This window comes from Lepidochelys kempii, chromosome 3 (genome assembly GCF_965140265.1).
Source record: "Lepidochelys kempii isolate rLepKem1 chromosome 3, rLepKem1.hap2, whole genome shotgun sequence".
Taxonomy (NCBI): Eukaryota; Metazoa; Chordata; order Testudines; family Cheloniidae; genus Lepidochelys; species Lepidochelys kempii.
Window position 1 is genome coordinate 159,678,154 of NC_133258.1, and position 17,180 is coordinate 159,695,333.

General features: G+C 43.4%; 1 protein-coding gene across 4 annotated transcripts in view; it reads left to right on the forward strand.

Annotated features, from left to right (window-relative positions):
* The window catches only part of SUSD4 (sushi domain containing 4), a 197,286-nt gene that overhangs the window by 167,139 nt on the left and 12,967 nt on the right, over positions 1-17,180 (forward strand). For all 4 annotated transcript variants that reach the window (XM_073338777.1, XM_073338779.1, XM_073338775.1 and 1 more), the window contains 3 exons: positions 14,391-14,582; positions 15,018-15,162; positions 16,756-17,138. In XM_073338777.1, the coding sequence (XP_073194878.1) occupies positions 14,391-14,582; positions 15,018-15,162; positions 16,756-17,138 (720 nt within the window). The remainder of the gene's footprint in view (positions 1-14,390; positions 14,583-15,017; positions 15,163-16,755; positions 17,139-17,180) is intronic.

A 17,180-nucleotide genomic window follows, 5' to 3' on the forward strand; every position in this document is an offset into this window, starting at 1 on the left:
CAGTTGATGTTGTTTGGACACCTAAGTACGGTAGCTGATTGTAGCTGCAATTCAGGTAGTCAGATGCCTAAATGACATCAATTACACATGCAAATAATTATGAATATCCAATTAAACTCAAACCCACAAATTATTTGCGCCAACACATTTTGAGCCTGAATAGCAAGACCAGGTATTGAATGTCTGGCCCTGGAGGTTTTAAAGAGACAATGCATCATCGTTCGGAGAGGTACTGAGTTCATTGGGGTACATGTTTACAGAAGGGGAAAAAAACCCACAGAAGGTAAGTAATGTTGTGACCAACTAACACAGTACTTACTGTAATTGCAATCCCAGTGCTCCAAACAGCCATGCGCTCCTAGCACAGCATAAATGTATTCAAACATGATTCAGCTCATTTCTCTTAAATAAATAAATAAATGGGCCCCATCTTGCAAAGTGTTGTGTCATCAACTCCCTAGCACCTCAGCAAGATCATGACAAAAATTTGTTTAAATGAAAGCTGCACTTGTTTAGGTTATCACCTCTGTGCAAAATATCAGAAGGAGTGTGCCTTGCCATGTATAAACTGAAATGTATTTGAAACTACAGAGTTTAATTAAGATCAGCATTTCTCTGGTTGCTCTTCTGTAAATGGTTGTATTACTAATGATTGTGTCATAACCATACAGCTAAGGGTAGCCTAGAATTCCTCCTTACTTGTAAAGGAGTTAAGAAGCTCAAATAACCTGGTTGGCAACTGACCAAAAGGACCAATGGGGAAAGAAGATACTTTCAAATCTGGGGAGGGGGAGACTTTGTTTGTGCTTTTTGTTGGGTGTTCTCTCTCCTAGGACTGAGAGAGGCCAGGCCGAAATTCATCTCCTCCAACTAATCCTGAACCAGTCTCTAATATTACAAAAATAGTAAGTAAAGCCAGACAAGGCGTATTAGATTATCTTTTGTTTTAGCATGTGAATTTTCTTGCAGGAGGTTAACTACCCTGCCCTCAGGCAGAGAAAAAGAACAACTCCAGGTGCTCTCAGCTTAAAATCTCCCTGCTTCCAAGCAGCCAAAAGGAAAAAAAATTTTTTTTGTCCTTTTAAAATCCTAAGCTCTGTGCTTTTGGTTCAAAATGATCCCACCGCACTGCCACCAGGTCAGGGTTCCCTCCCCACTCTGAACTCTGTGGTACAGATATGGGGACCTGCATGAATGACCCCCTGAGTTTATTTCTACCAGTTTAGGTTAAAAATTCCCCAAGGCACAAATCCTTTTTGTCCTTGGGCGGTATACTGCCACCACCAAGTGATTTAAACAAACATTCAGGAAGGGCCACTTGGAGCCCTATCTCCCGCAAAATATCCCCCCCAAGCCCTTACACTCCCTTTCCTGGGGAGGCTTGAGAATAATATCCTAACTAATTGGTTACAAAGTGAGCACAGATTTATCTCCACTCCCTCCCCCCCCCCCCCCGGTCTTAGGACACTGAAAATCAATCAGGTTCTTAAAAGAAGAATTTTATTTAAAGTAAAGGTAAAAGAATCACCTCTGTAAAATCAAGATGGAAGATAACTTTACAGGGTGACAAAAGATTCACAAACACAGAGGAACTCCCTCTAGGCTTAGTTCAAAGTTACAAAAAACAGGAACAAACCTCGTTCTAGCAAAGGGAAAACTCCCAAGCTAAAACAAAATATAATCTAACACGCCTTGTCTGGCTTTACTTACTATTTTTGTAATATTAGAGACTGGTTCAGGATTGGTTGGAGGAGATGGATTTCGGCCTGGCCTCTCTCAGTCCCAGGAGAGAGAACACCCAACAAAAAGCACAAACAAAGTCTCCCCCTCCCCAGATTTGAAAGTATCTTCTTTCCCCCTTGGTCCTTTTGGTCAGGCGCCAACCAGGTTATTTGAGCTTCTTAACTCCTTACAAGTAAAGAAGAATTCTAGGCTACCCTTAGCTGTATGGTTATGACAGACAACCATAGAGGCCAGTCTGAAAGTTCAGTGGGAGTTTTGCCTGAGTGGGGACTTGCAGAACTGAACCCATTATTTGTACATCCAGTCACAGGGAAGGGGAGTGATTGTTAAAGGAGGACTGAAAGTTATTTCAGTGTGAAACTATTATAAAAACACAATGGGAACCGGTTTTGTAATCTTTCACTTAGTCTCATGCCATTGGTGTCACATTGATACCAATTTTCAACAAGAAATTTGTTGGAGGCAAACCAGAAAAGCAGGTTTTCATTAAAAACTTAATTATTCAACTCATTTCGCAATTCCTGCAAGGTGAAAAATGCTGCTCACCATGTGAACTCTCAACTTGCTGTGCTGTATTAATGTAGCTAGTTTTTCTCTGAATCTTACAATTTGTACTCAAACAGATGTTCGTGGAGATTACACAGAATTAAGACATTTTGGTCTAGTGCCTAGAGCAAATAGCTGGGTGTCAAGAGACCAGGATTCTACCACTGATTTGCTGTGTAACCCTCAACCAGTTGCTTAACTCTTCTGTGTTTCTTTTATTCAACTGTAAAATATACACACAATGTTGTAAGGCTTAATTGGCTGGTGTTTGTAGACGCTAGAGAGATCTTAGGATGAAAGGTGCTATCCAATTGCATATTATTCTTGCATGTTCAGCCTTCTGTGATGGAATTTACTACTCACTGCTGCGGTGCCCTCTTGTGGCTCATCGGGGGATTAGCTCTTGACCAGTCTGACGCCCCCTCCTTCAGTTGCCCATCTGTAGAGTGAGTGTGTGTGTGTGTCTCTCTCTCTCTCTCTCTCTCTGGATTTGGGGTGCTCTCTCTTTGTGGCTTTGTCCTGGGGGTAGGTCACTATAAAGTGCCCCTTCCTGTGTATCCCTCTGGACAAACGGTCTCAGGCAGACTTCTGATCTGCTGGTCAGACTGTGTCACTTCCTCAGTGGCTCATAGGGGAACCCAGACCCCCCGACACTATTCCGCATTCCAGCCCAAGGACTCTATGCCCAGCAACCACTGTCTGCTCCTGCTCCGACTTGTTGCTGTTTCCCTGGGCTCTTTCCTACTTTTCTTTTCCAACTCTGGCTCCCAGGGGTTACCAGTGAAGCTTCCTCTACTCCTTGTGGCTATTTCACCCCCTTTCGGGTTCTTGCCAGAGTCTATAGTCCAAGGGAGGATTCCAGGGTTTATTCTCTTCCTAGACCTTCTCCTTTGTCTTCTGCCAACTCCCCTCCCCTGCAGGTAGTGACTGCAGAGCCTCCCCCTGCCATCCTCTTTCTTTATGAGCCTTGCCCAGCTCCTCCCCTAAGTGGGCTTCATCAGTCCCTGGCTCTCCTCTAGGTGCAGCCTTTCAGGTTAATTGGCCCTTTTTAACCTGCTCAGGCCTTGTATGGGATGGAGACGCCATCATACCCTCTGCAAGATTCTTCTTTGTGCCTGTTAACTGCTTCCCATGATCAGTGTGATCGCCTCATACCTCTGTCACTTTAAGTTGTATCTGAAGTCTTTATGCTATAGCCTTTACTGTTTGTGGTGATTTATTTGTTGTTAGGGATTAGTTTGATTCAGTGTTGTTTTTACTCTGTCGGGGAGGGACAATCTGAAAAATTCCTTGAAAGCACCTCTTCAGTGTCAAAGCACGAATTCCAGAGGCACAAGAACTTTTCAGTTTGTCCCGTTATAGCTAATACACAGCTACACAGCTGTGTGTACACTGGAAATGCATTCTGGGTACTGGAATGCAAATGAGCCCCACTTTGCATCTGGAATGCCTACTCTTAGTAGAGACTCTTTTTGTGACCCTGGCAGTGTTTTCCATTTGCAAATAGGAAATTGTTAATTTATTGTCATGATTAATAGGAACTTTAATAAAGCTTCCTGCTCTAATCCTGTTTCATGAGAGACTGATTAGAAGTAGATTATGGTTTATGAAGCTGTTCTAGATCATTGTGGTTTTATAGTACTTGTTTTTTAAGCAACTGGGCCTGCGGTTTCCTCTGTTCTCCAGCTCTCAACAAGTTGCAGACCAGCTGAGTCTGAGAATAAATCTGCTCTCCTACCAGTGTCAGACTATGTAGTGAGTTGGGGAGGGACTTGTATATAATTTGAGATATTTTTATTTTGCAGGTGAGAATGAAAGATGTTTTAAATTTAATTAATTAAATCAAGTGGAGTGCCCCAAGTGTTGGTCCTGGGGCCGGTTTTGTTCAATATCTTCATAAATGATCTGGAGGATGGTGTGGATTGCACCCTCAGCAAGTTTGCAGATGACACTAAACTGGGAGGAGTGGTAGATACGCTGGAGGGTAGGGATAGGATACAAAGGGACCTAGACAAATTAGAGGATTGGGCCAACAGAAATCTGATGAGGTTCAACAAGTGAGAGTCCTGCACTTAGGACGGAAGAATCCCATTCACCGCTACAGACTAGGGACCGAATGGCTAGGCAGCAGTTCTACAGAAAAGGACCTATGGGTTACAGTGGACAAGAAGCTGGATATGAGTCAACAGTGTGCCCCTGTTGCCAAGAAGTTAACGGTATTTTGGGCTGTATAAGTAGGAGCACTGCCAGCAGATCGAGAGACGTGATCATTCCCCTCCATTCAGCATTGGTGAGGCCTCATCTGGAGTACTGTGTCCAGTTTTGGGCCCCACACTATAAGAAGGATGTGGAAAAATTGGAAGGAGTCCAGCGGAGGGCAACAGAAATGATTAGGGGGCTGGTGCACATGACTTATGAAGAGAGGCTGAGGGAACTGGGATTGTTTAGTCTGCGGAAGAGAAGAAATGAGGGGGGATTTGATAGCTGCTTTCAACAACCTGAAAGGGGTTTCCAAAGCGGATGGATATAGACAGTTCTCAGTGGTACCAGATGACCGAACAAGGAGTAATGGTCTCAAGTTGCAGTGGGGGAGGTTTAGGTTGGATATTAGGAAAAACTTTTTCACTAGGAGGGTGGTGAAGCACTGGAATGGGTTACCAAGGGAGGTGGTGGAATCTCCTTCCTTAGGTTTTTAAGGAGAGGCTTGACAAAGCCCTGGCTGGGATGATTTAGTTCGGGATTAGCCCTGCTTTGAGCAGGGTGTTGGACTAGATGACCTCCTGAGGTCCCTTCAAACCCTGATATTCTATGATTCTATGATTTTCATGATCCTATAACTTAAGTGATGCAAAATAATAGAAATAGTGCACTTTTTTGCTTATTTATACTGCATAAAGAATTTCCATTCCTCCCCTTTCCAGCTCTGAAAAAAGATATTTTTTCGTGCTTGTTTTTGCATTAGACATATTAGTTCTTGGCTACTGATTTTTTCTCCAGAAGTCTTTGTGGAGAACTGGTTGAATGATATCATGAGACTAAAGACTAAAATTGAAGTAACTGGCTGTTTTATTTTTTTTTCTTGTTACCACATACTCCTGACAAATTCTTAGAAGAAAAAAGGCTCTTTATGAAAGATTCTGACACCTATGCCCCTTCCATTAAATATGAAGATATAGGCACTGCAGTAATTTCTGTAGTGATATGTTATAATAGGGGAATATTAGGTTGGAGTTAGGGCTTCGTTTTGTAGTGCAAGTGTGAGTAATACTCTGTGTGTGTGTGTGTGTGTGTGTGTGTGTGTGTGTGTGTGTGTGGGGCACATGTTGGAGTGCATGGTAGTTATTTGTGGAGTAGCCGAGTCTGTCAGATAGACTAGATACTGGATTGTGCACATTTGTTAAAGAACGATCCCTTCACTGGGCGTTTGACTGAGTGGAGGTGGCACTGTTGTTAGTGAAATGTTTTTTAGTGGCAATATTCATAAAGAAGCAGAAATGGGCACAAACATCATATTTTGTTTCCTTTATAGGTTACCTTTAAAACCTTATTTTTCAAATTGTGCAGATGTTTACACTGTGATGTGGGGTAATCGCCTTTGAGTCAATATTTAAGAGACACTTTGCTCTACCAGCATCCTGGAGCCAACCAAAAGTGGGTGGCGCCATTCTGGAGTAATTGGGTCAGGCCACCCGGGAGAGAGAGGCTCCTTCAGCATCACTCCTGGGCAGATTGTATCGGCACTGCTCCCCCCCCTTTCACCTGCCCTCTCTTGAGTGAATGCCTCTTTGGAGCAGCTGCACTCTACGCTCACTAGAGCCAATCCACCCCTACATTGAAGTCTGATATGCAGGGTGGCTGGGATGGGGCAAAACTTCACACTGGCAATAATGGTTCTGAGTATCCTGGTGAAAAATGACTAGATCTCCTGGCTCAAGTCTCCTCTCTAGTGGCCAGCTGGGGTATTGCTAACACTAACCTTTAAAGGGGCCACCTGCTTCTTGTCTGCTGGGGAGTATCATTAGAGAGAGAATTAGTGGGCCAGGATGAAGAAGATAGGAAAGATTAGCACATTGCCTCTCAAATGCTCCTCTCAGGGAGGTTAGAGTCCCTCTTTCAGGATGGTAGATTAGAGGAAGTCTGTATTGAATAGCCCGCTCTCATTTCCTGTGAATGGGGAACTAATAACTTCCATTACACTCTGGTAATGTGGACCAATCTGGAAGGTAAGTAATGCTCTTCCTCCTTGGTTTCCAAAGCCTATGACAGGATGATAAGCCTTGGGGAAGGTAATGGAACATAAGTTTAGGAGACTTGGGTTTTCTGTGTGCCTCCTTCACGATAAAATAAATAGTGATTATCTGGTCACTGTGGAACAAATGTGAAAATCACCTTGTTTTTCTGTTGCCATCTGCTTCACATTAATTATAGGGAGGGAAGGAGTTTTGCTGACAATACAGTAGTAGAGTAGCATCTTAACATCAATTTAGTTAACGTGAAGTCTGGTTGCCTTTCCCGTACACTGGGGAAGACTAAGACTGCTCGTGGAAGGGAAGAAATGCAGATGGCTGGATTTCAAGTATCCAGCTTGTTGGTGTGGCACAGTGTGTATGAGCATGACAAACAGGAAGGGCAGGAAAGGTTCTTCTCTCTCCTGATTTGTGCACAGATGGTATGCACTTTGCAGGCATGCCAGGATGTTTCAGATCTCCATTATTATCTAAGCGAAATGCGAAAAAGTGCTTTCCCTGCTCTTTGCCCACTGCAGCTTTTACTTGCACTGGCCTCATTATAAAGACTGATCTTAATTCTTTTTCAACCTTTAAAAAAAAAAAAGCAGGGATGCACAGCACATTTAGAACAAATGCTATTTTTGTTAAAAGCACCTACGTTTTGATGATGTGCCCCATATGAAACATTAAAAATCAGGCCATGCACAGGGATGTTCAGAAGGTAACCTAGCACAGACAGAAAAGCAGCTGGTAGTCTGACACAGGAGCCAGGCTGCTAACGAGAGGAAAAACATATTATTTGATTCAGATTCTGATTCGAAGGCAGAAGATAGGCTTCTGAAATGCCCTGGATCAACAGATAATAGTGCTCTTTTTGTCAGTCTCGAGTGTGAAAGTCAAGGCAAAGCTTGAATAATTTTCCTACCATTTAGCAGTAGCCCAAAGACTAAGCATACCATCCAGGATGAAAAATAACTGTGTGATCATGCCCACAAAACTCTGACCCCTGCAGTTTAAGGAACTAAATTGTTGTGTTCTGTTAATTGTAACACGTCAGCTTCCAGTCTGTAACTTTAAAAAGCGTAACACTACATCTCTCTTGCTTCCCCATTTAAGGTTACTTGGAGTTATGTGAATGCCCAGAATCCCTCCTGAAGTTAGCAATGCCAAAAACATAGGAATAGGTTAACATCCTGTGGGCAAATCCACTTGTCCACAATGAGTAGGAAGCTGTTCTGAGTGAATACCATCAACTTCTGTAGCGTCTAAGCCAGGGGTGGGCAAACTTTTTGGCCTGAGGGCCACATCGGGTTTCCGAAATTGTATGGAGGGCCGGTTCTGGGAGGCTGTGCCTCCCCAAACAGCCAGGCATGGCCTGGACCCTCCTCCTTGTCCCCCGACCACACCCGGACATCCCGCCCCTGACTGCCCCCCATTGCCCCATCCAACCCCTCCTCTCATTCCTGACTGCCCCCCTGGAACCCCTGCCCCATCCAACCCCTCCTCTCATTCCTGACTGCCCCCCCGGAACCCCTGCCCCTGACTGCACCCCGCCACACCATCCAACACCCCCCCTCCTTCCTGACTGCCCCCCAGGGACTCCTGCTCCCATTCAACCCCCCTGTTCCCTGCCCTTTGACCGCCCAGACCCCTATCCACACCCCCACGCCCTGACCGCCACCCCAAACTCCCCTGCCCTCTATCCAACCCCCCCACCCCCGCTCCCTGCCCCCTTACCGTGCTGCTTGGAGCACCAATGGCTGGCGGCGCTACAGCCGGGCTGCCCAGAGCGCCAGGACAGGCAGCCGTGGCGCCCGGCTGGAGCCAGCCCCGCTACCGCGCAGCTCAGAGCACCAGGTCAGGCCACGGCTCTGCAGCTGCGCTGCCCGGCAAGAGCTCACAGCCCTGCCGCCCAGAGCATTGCGCCGGCAGCGCAGTGAGCTGAGGCTGCGGGGGAGGAGGAACAGCAGGGGAGGGGCCGGGGGCTAGCCTCCGGGGCCAGGAGCTCAGGGGCTGGGCAGGAGGGTCATGCCCCCCTCTGGTCTAAGCTGTAAGTGGCCCCATGCTGCAGCTGCTCCTTGGAAGGCCCTGAGGTGGGGGGGAGGGGTGCAGAATGCTATGAGGATTCTGAATGGCAGAGCAGCCCAGGGGCATCTGTAGAGGCTGCCATAAGGTGGAGCAACCACCCTTGCCTCCTTTCCCTGGGCCTTCTGCACTGTCTCTCCCAGGAGACGCAGCACAGAATCTAGCCCTGGGTATTTTACAGTGAGCTTCAGAAAATGAATTTGGTTCTAGTTGTTCGGCTTGGATGTACATCCATCTTTGATACGTTATAAACTAAAATAACTGAGTCAGACGAACAAGGAGAGGGACACAATTCTGGCCTGTCTTGACTGATTTCTGATGCTTGTATCACTCATATAGGAACCTTGCTGAGAATTGAGGACCTTTGCTCAGTTGAAGCGATTGTTCAACAGCCTCCCGCGACACCACACACAGAGTGGCATTCAAACACAAGGGCAAACTAATTAGCGTGTATGGACCAATTAAATTGTGACTCATTATTTTGGTGTACCTTCATCTGTATTCAAGGGACGAGGTTCCTGAAAAAAACAAAACGATAGAAGATTTTTGGCATTGCTTGGTTGCAGAACTGAGCTACGAAAGATTGTCATTGATAAGCAAAGCTTGGGAACCTGGCACCTGAGGAAAACTCCGCAGTTGAGAGCAGGCATGGTTTTGGTGTACACTTTAAAGTGGGATATATTCTGCCCTCTTTCTTAAAGGGGTGCTCTGCTCAGAGCCAGTGTATGAGTCTCAAGCATAGATGCCAACTCCCGTGGGTGTTCTGGGGCTGGAGCACCAAGGGGAAAAAAATAGTGGTTGCTTAGCCAATCAGCTCCTCCTTCTCCCCCCAGCACCTTCTGCCCACCAATGGGCCGCACAGATCAGCTCCTCCCCCACCCCAGTGCCTCCCATCCACCAATGATGCTCAGCGGCGTGCAGGAGGCACTGGAGGGGAAGGAGCGGGGGCAGGAAGAGGCTTGAGTGAGGGTGGGGCGCACTCAGGGGAGGGGTAGGGTGGGGATGGAGTAGGGGTGGGAAGAGGCAGGGCAGGGGTGGGGTCTTGGGGGAAGGAGTGGAGTGGGGACAGAGCCTGGAGCGGGGGTTGAGCACCCCCCAGGGAAACCAGAAAGTCCGTGCCTCTGGTCTTTAAGTACTTCCTACGAGTTGCTGAACACCCTCATTGAAATCAATGGGAGTTGGGGGCACTCAGCATATCTCAGACTAGAGCCCTTAGCTCCTGCTGTCATTAAGAAAACTTGCAGAAGCCCATCACACCACACTGAGCTTCCTTAATTTCATTGACCAACTGTAGTCTTGAGTATCCCAGGAGGGATTTGTTTTGCTAGACAGACGTAGTTTTTGTTTCTATTGTCAGGAGGAAAGGGTGGTTTATTTCTGGTTAACCATTTTGCTTTTCATCTGGAATGCACAGCTGCAAAACACCCAGCCTAATAATGAGCCTGCTACAATCTGTGGCCATTGCCCATAACACCTGCATTCTCAAGAAACAGAAAAATATAGGGGAACACGACTCATTTGATCTTGGCTTCCCAGTGTCACACATTTCAAAATCAGCAGAAGATAAGACATGAATCACACACATGCCACTGAAAAGCTTTAAAGTTAAGAGTTAAGAACTCAAACTGTCTCTTTTTAACTCTCATTTTGAGAAAAGAAGGTGATTTTAGATTCTCCAGGTTATAGGGGGTAATTACTGAAATAAAGTCTGAAAAAGCATTATGAAGTGCTGAAAATAATGAATCTACAGATATTAAAAGGGTTCTGTCACATTTTAAAAGTCATAATGTAAATAGATTCTTCACATATGTAACAAATAATGTCATAGATTAGTAAAGCTGAAAGAAGTTTTGAAGTGGAATTGCTTGTCTCTCTATGTTCTTTATTTTCTTTTCACATTTCTCTGAGCTTGGACCATGAAAAAGGCTTGTCAGCTTCACTTTTGTTTGTTGTAATCAGTTTATGGCCAATTTCATTTTGTTGGATCTCTCCTACACTAGTCCCAAGGCTTCAGTCTGTGGATTACAAACATAGTGGTAACGGGTTTTTGTTTGTTTTCGTGTTTTTTTTTTAATGTGCAATGGAATTTTTCGTTTTAGTTTCATGGAAACATTGCTATTTGTCTTCCGTTTGGTAACCTAAATTTGGGACCATATTTGATCTGTTAGTGTCTGTTTAATCCGTAGAACACCAGTGTGATATACTGTACTAGTTTCTAACACCCATGAGAGCCTACAAGAAACAGAATTTGAATAGCTGCAGAGTTTCATAGTGTTTTAATTATAATTAAGGTGTCAGAAATTTAGGGCCCAATCCTGTGAGGTGTCTGGTGCCTCCTGCTGCATTCAGATCTCTCTTCATTGGGAGGCAAGTGTGTTCAGCAGCTTCCATGGTCAGATCCTTAAAAATCGTGCTGTTTTAGGGCCTGCTCTAAGGCACATTTGTAGTTCCTGGGAATCTTTCCATTGACTTGGATGAAGCTTTTAGTTATTTTTTATACAAGGTGGCTTGTGGAGAGAACTGGGAGTATGACAGGCTGCTCCGTACTCCATAACTAATTGATTGAAAGGGGTTGCTTGTAAAGTAGTTTGCTTGCTTTGATTTGATAAAGACTTTATAAATCTGAAGGGTTTCAGAGTAGCAGCCGTGTTAGTCTGTATTCGCAAAAAGAAAAGGAGTACTTGTGGCACCTTAGAGACTAACCAATTTATTTGAGCATGAGGTTTCGTGAGCTACAGCTCACTTCATCGGATGCATTCAGTGGAAAATACAATGGGGAGATTTAAATTTAAATTTTCCACTGAATGCATCCGATGAAGTGAGCTGTAGCTCACGAAAGCTTATGCCCAAATAAATTGGTTAGTCTCTAAAGTGCCACAAGTACTCCTTTTCTTCTTATAAATCTGAAGGTTATTGATTACACCAGGGGTAGTCAATAGGTGGACCGTGGGCAAATCCAGACCACCGGATGCTTTTGAACGGACCACAAAATCTTTCTATTTACTTATTATCATTGTTGTTGTTTTTATATTCTTTTCTCTGGAGTCTGGACCTTGACTATACCTTGACCAAGAAATTTGGACCTTGACAAAAGTAATTAATTACCCCTGGATTACAAGTATCAATATCTTTTTTACAGACTTAAATATAACCATAGGCCTGTGTTCTATGCAAATTTTGAAGAGCATTGAAGATTCTTTTGACTGGATTAGCATAAAATTCATTAGTGAGACATGCCTGAAGTGAGGAAAAAGCCCTTATTCTCTTGGGTAACTGAAATAAGAATAGAGTACCGCCTAAATTAAGTTTAACTTGCTCATTTTCTGCTCCACTCTTTCCCCATCTGTTGCCCATAATAAGTATTTTAATAAAAAGAGCCATTGGCAGGCAAGAGTGTTTAAAACAGGTTCATTTCGTTTCATTTATTACCCAAGACACATTTTCCACAAAGATAAAAAGAGGATTGTTTACAAAAGCTCTCGGGCAGCAGCAATATGAGTTTCCCTTGAAACGTGGAGGATGTTTACAATGGATGTGATACCAGCTTCAATTTTATCATTAGGAAAATAGAACACACTAAGATTAATGCTCCTGTTTTCAGGATTTAATAAAATAGGTCTCCAGTATAAGCAGGCAGTGACAGTATCATAGCTGAGTTGAGCCAGCAATGTACTCTTTTTAATCTTGCTGTTGAAAAATGCTTGGTTACTGGGCCAACACAGAACGCTAGAAGGCCAGTGTTGTGCCTCCTGCATTCAGAAGATTGATGCAGCCCCTAATGTCATGGACTGGGGATTCTGAGCACCAGGAGAGGCAGCAGGTGTCATTACTTTAGATTAGAAATTTTCTTCTCAAAGCAGTTGATCCCTGTGATGAGAAGCTTTTTATTTTGCACATTGCTGGAGCAGTGCTTTATATTGACATATCTCTGGCAGCCTGTTACAGCTTGCAAAGCTTGCTTTGAAACCAGCTGTAAAGAAGTTTAGATAGCAGGGGACTATCGGAAGATGGCAATAAATGTATGTAATAAAACATACCATGTCTCATGGTAGTGGACTGGGATTGTTGCTTTCATAGATTGGTGTAGTGAGATTGTCCATGACATAGATAATAGGCATCTTCCCTTGCCATCTTGGTGTCCCTCCTTTGAGCCACACTTAGAAGAATTGTTTTAGGCAGAAGAAGAGAGAGCTCTTCAGACCTTTTCTGAAGTTCCTAGTAAACATTCCTGCTTCCCCTAGGTTTAGTCCACTTTGGAAAGTATGCAAAGTATTGCCTTTGGTGTGAATCACTTGTTCTGGGTTTCACATTATTATTAAGCCTTGCTAGCGAAAATGCAAACAAAGCTTGTCTTCAGGGTATGGGGAGTAGACAGTGCTGCGCATTGTAATCAGCCGCTCTTGAAGTTTCGTTTAATGTCTCTTTGTGGGCTTTCTTTCTTCTTTTGTTTAAGCGTTTAAATCCATTATTCATGTAACAAGATTCACAGAGAGAAGCAACTGAATTGTGATTTCAGTGGAGATTCTGTTTTAGAGAAATGGCATTTTCATTATTTAAATCTATGCAGTGAGTCTTTACTGCATCGCAAATGCATGAAATTAACACAACAGCCTGTTCATGGGGCACTGATCCTGTTGGTTATTTCCTCTGAAGGGAAATAAACTGACCCTTTTAGCTAATTCAGACGCTTTGGGCTCTCAGAATGCTCAGTTCAATATTGTAGTCATTTTATTAATCACGACAGCAACTTTGAGAAACAGTAACCAAACCAGTGGTCAACTAATCTTATTTCTCATTTTTTGGTAAAGAGGCTTCCTCTGCTATACAAAAAAGCAATGCATTCAAACACTTTAGCTACTGCTATTTTCTAAAAATGTTCCTTCATTTAATTCGTCCACCCAACAAAGTGATTTTTTTCTTTCAGTATCTGTTTTAAAGCATGTTTATATTGCAATTCTTTCTTATTTGCATAGCCCTTTGTAGTCTGCTTTATTAATACAGGGCCAGATTCTGTCACTGTTGCATTTAATTCCTTACTTCCTGAGCAGGCCGATTGAAATCAAAGGGGCTGCTCACAAAGTGAGGTGCTACTTGACTCGAGTAAAGTCATCAGACTCTGACACCGGCTTTAAAATAATATATTTTAGGGGCTTTAACTGCTTTAGCAATATTACCTGTATTGTATCTATTACAGTATACTTTACAACAACTGGTTTCGTAGCATAAACTGTTTAAGAATGGAATTATTGTTTTTAACTATTTCATAGTGTTAATGCTATATGTATTAACAGGACCTTAGGACTGAATTCCAGCTGCCTAGTAAAGGTGTTTGGCACAAAACCTCAGGGTAGAGGGGGATTACAGAGTGGTAGGTTTCTGCTGTAATTAAGATTTGCCTCCTTTCACTTTTATCACCCCCTCCCACCCCCGCCCCCCCAAAAAAAAGGGTCCCACAGAAAGACCACATCTTAGGCCACATCATCATGATAAATGCCACTGAGTTCTGGGGAGGAGTTCTTGAGGTATGGCCTGCACATTTATACACATTTTCTGACCTAGCTATGGACATCACATTCCTTCCCCCACACTGCACCAGAGACTTGTGACAATGGTCATTCATGGTCAGAATTCAGGCTTCTAGTAGCTTTAATATGGTTTGGGGTTCAGTTATATAGGGGGACAGTATTTGGTCCTGTGTACAGTGTTGTATCAAATCCATAAGCTGAAGATACTCTGTATGTAATGGTTGCTGCTGTTGTTGACTCTCTTTTTTTCTTTTTGCCCAAGTTTGTCCACTACCTCCAATGGTGATTCATGGAGATTATATTTGCCATCCGCGGCCTTGTGAGCGTTATAACCATGGAACTGTCGTTGAATTCTATTGTGATCCTGGTTATACTCTTACCAATGACTACAAATACATCACCTGCCAAAAAGGAGAATGGTTTCCCTCAGCTCAAGTATACTGTGCCAAAACAGGTAAAAATAGCACTAAGATCGCAACTTCTGAGGGAGTTTACCTTTATTTTAACAGTATAATCACAGGCTGACATTGCCTGTCAAACTACATTTGTGTCATGTTTTAAATTTTACAGGTTCATTTTGAAACATTAGTAAGATGTAGTTATTTTCAGCTTTTATGATCTTGAATTTTCAGCGGCTAGCTCCACAAATGCTAAAAGGTGCATATTAAATGTCTGCTAGATCTTCTTTATTTTGTTTGTAAATAAATCCAGATTATAAACACATTAATAAAAATAGCATGGAAGACCCTGAAAGTAGGGATTTTGTCTCTGTATTTATACAAAACCTACGGCCCTGATCCTGATTGGGGGTCTCTGAGCATTACTGCAATATAAATATGAAACAACAATAATAATCTAATACAACTATTTTATTGCCCTTTTGCTACAGAGCAAACCTGGCCAAATACACAGGAAACCCTCCTGACTACATGGAAAATAGTGGCATTTACTGCTACCAGCGTTCTACTGGTACTTCTGTTGGTTATTCTAGCCAGGATGTTCCAGACCAAATTTAAGACTCATTTCCTTCCAAGGTTGGTACTGTAGATGGAGGGCTTTAATTTAGTTATTTCACTGAATGGAGAGGAAATAAAATGACATTGCAAATATCTTCTTTTCTTGCGTTGAACAATAAATAACAGAGGGAATGTGGGGGGAGGGGGGATAGCTAGACAACCCATGGAGTTGGGACCCCTGGAATTCCATAGTACTGTTCTGGCCTTTTCTAGGGCAAAGAGGAGAGGCAAAGTTTGTCAGATTCACTTTGGGTGCGATTATAATAATCGCTAAACTGATACTGAGAGTATTGTCTTTGATCGGATATACTTACAGGTAGAAGCCACATATTTTAATATGTCCATTTTGGGAGTTGGGGAGTAGGTCCTTTTAAATATATTGGGCTTAGTAGCGTAAACTTCAAAAACACTGTTTTTTCTCAATGGAAATATTTTTTTAAAACTTCATAGAGGTCTCCATTGAAACCTCTCCAGGATGTTCATTAACTAACTCTCTCTCTCTCTCTCTCTCACTCACCACTGTGCAGACGTCACTTACCTGTTATTAATGCTCATGCTATTCCTTGAAAGACAGGGAGGTAAATATTACCCTTCCTTTACAAATGGGAAAACAAAGGTTAGTGGGTTAAGTGACTAGACAGGTCTACATAAGTGAGTTAGTGTTATACCTTAGTTCAGGGTTTCTGGGCCCAGGCCTGTGCTTAGACTGCTAGACAACATGTTTATCTGTCTGTCTTTCTCTGTGTGTTTCTTTTTTACATCATCTATAGGAATGAGAGATGGGAAATATATATTAGGTCAACTAGTCTGTCCCTGTTCCAGTGTAGGTGATGGACTAGTTCACCTGAATTATACATACGCAAGTGAGAGAGCCTCTAGATTTAAGAGGCTGCTCCAGTGGCAGGTGTCCTGGCCTGTATTCCTCTGACTTGCTGAAATAGGCTTCTGTCTTCCTCTTTCAGATGTTCCCATATCCTAAAAACACATGGGATCCTGGTGGGACTCCATTGTAATCTAATTCACATTTTTGAGATTAACAGATCCAAAATTGTATAGCCTGAAAAAAGTGGTTTGCTTGAAAATATCCTCTTAGTAGTGCCGGGGGGTTTTGGGGAATGTGCATCATTCCAAACTGAGGGCAAAGCGAGCTCAAAATCTCAACCCCAAAGCTTGCGTCATCCAGCAATTATCAGCTCAGTATAGTTTTGCATGTGCTGCAAGTACCCTACCCCTTTAGGTCCAGTGCTGATCTCTTTAGGGATTTACACACTTATTGATTCACCCCGATTCTATAGGATTCTATATCCCTGGTATTTACTCTGCATGGGACAACAGAGTATGCTCCTTATCGCTGCCTCAGACCTGTTTTCCTTTCCTTCTCTAAACAATGTCTCGGTTCTGGCTTTGTTTATCTCATCATAACAAATTGCACACACCTATCAGTCTGAGCGGATTTCTGCAGATCTGTGAAGCGGATATTCCCGTGAATGTTAACGACCTTGTATAGCTCCATTTCATGCGATTAGAAAATATTACATCTTGAAACGGTTGCTTCAAGATGCTATTGAAAGGTTCAAAGACTCCATGATGATCTGTCTTTGTTTGATGTAGAGGTGCCCAGGAGAGTTCCACCAGCGACCCTGACTTTGTGGTAGTGGATGGTGTTCCTGTCATGCTCCCTTCCTATGATGAAGCTGTGAGCAGTGGTTTGAATGCCTTGGCACCGGGATACTCATCTTCTGCAGCCCAGGGGCATGCTTTCCAGGCAGAAGATCAGAACCCTCCAGCTTATCCTGGCCCAGGAGAGACAGACACATTACCTGCTGAATTTGAGAGCTGTGATAGCATATCAGGCTCCTCCGAACTTCTCCAAAGTTTATATTCATCTTCTGTGTGCCAAATGTGCGTGCATCCTATTTCAGATAGAACTGAGGTGATCAATAGCACCACTGGGGAGGCTGCATCCACAAGCCCAAGTATCGATATTGCAGATGGTAAGTTTTGCTTGGATATGTTACATGGGATGTGTGTCAAAG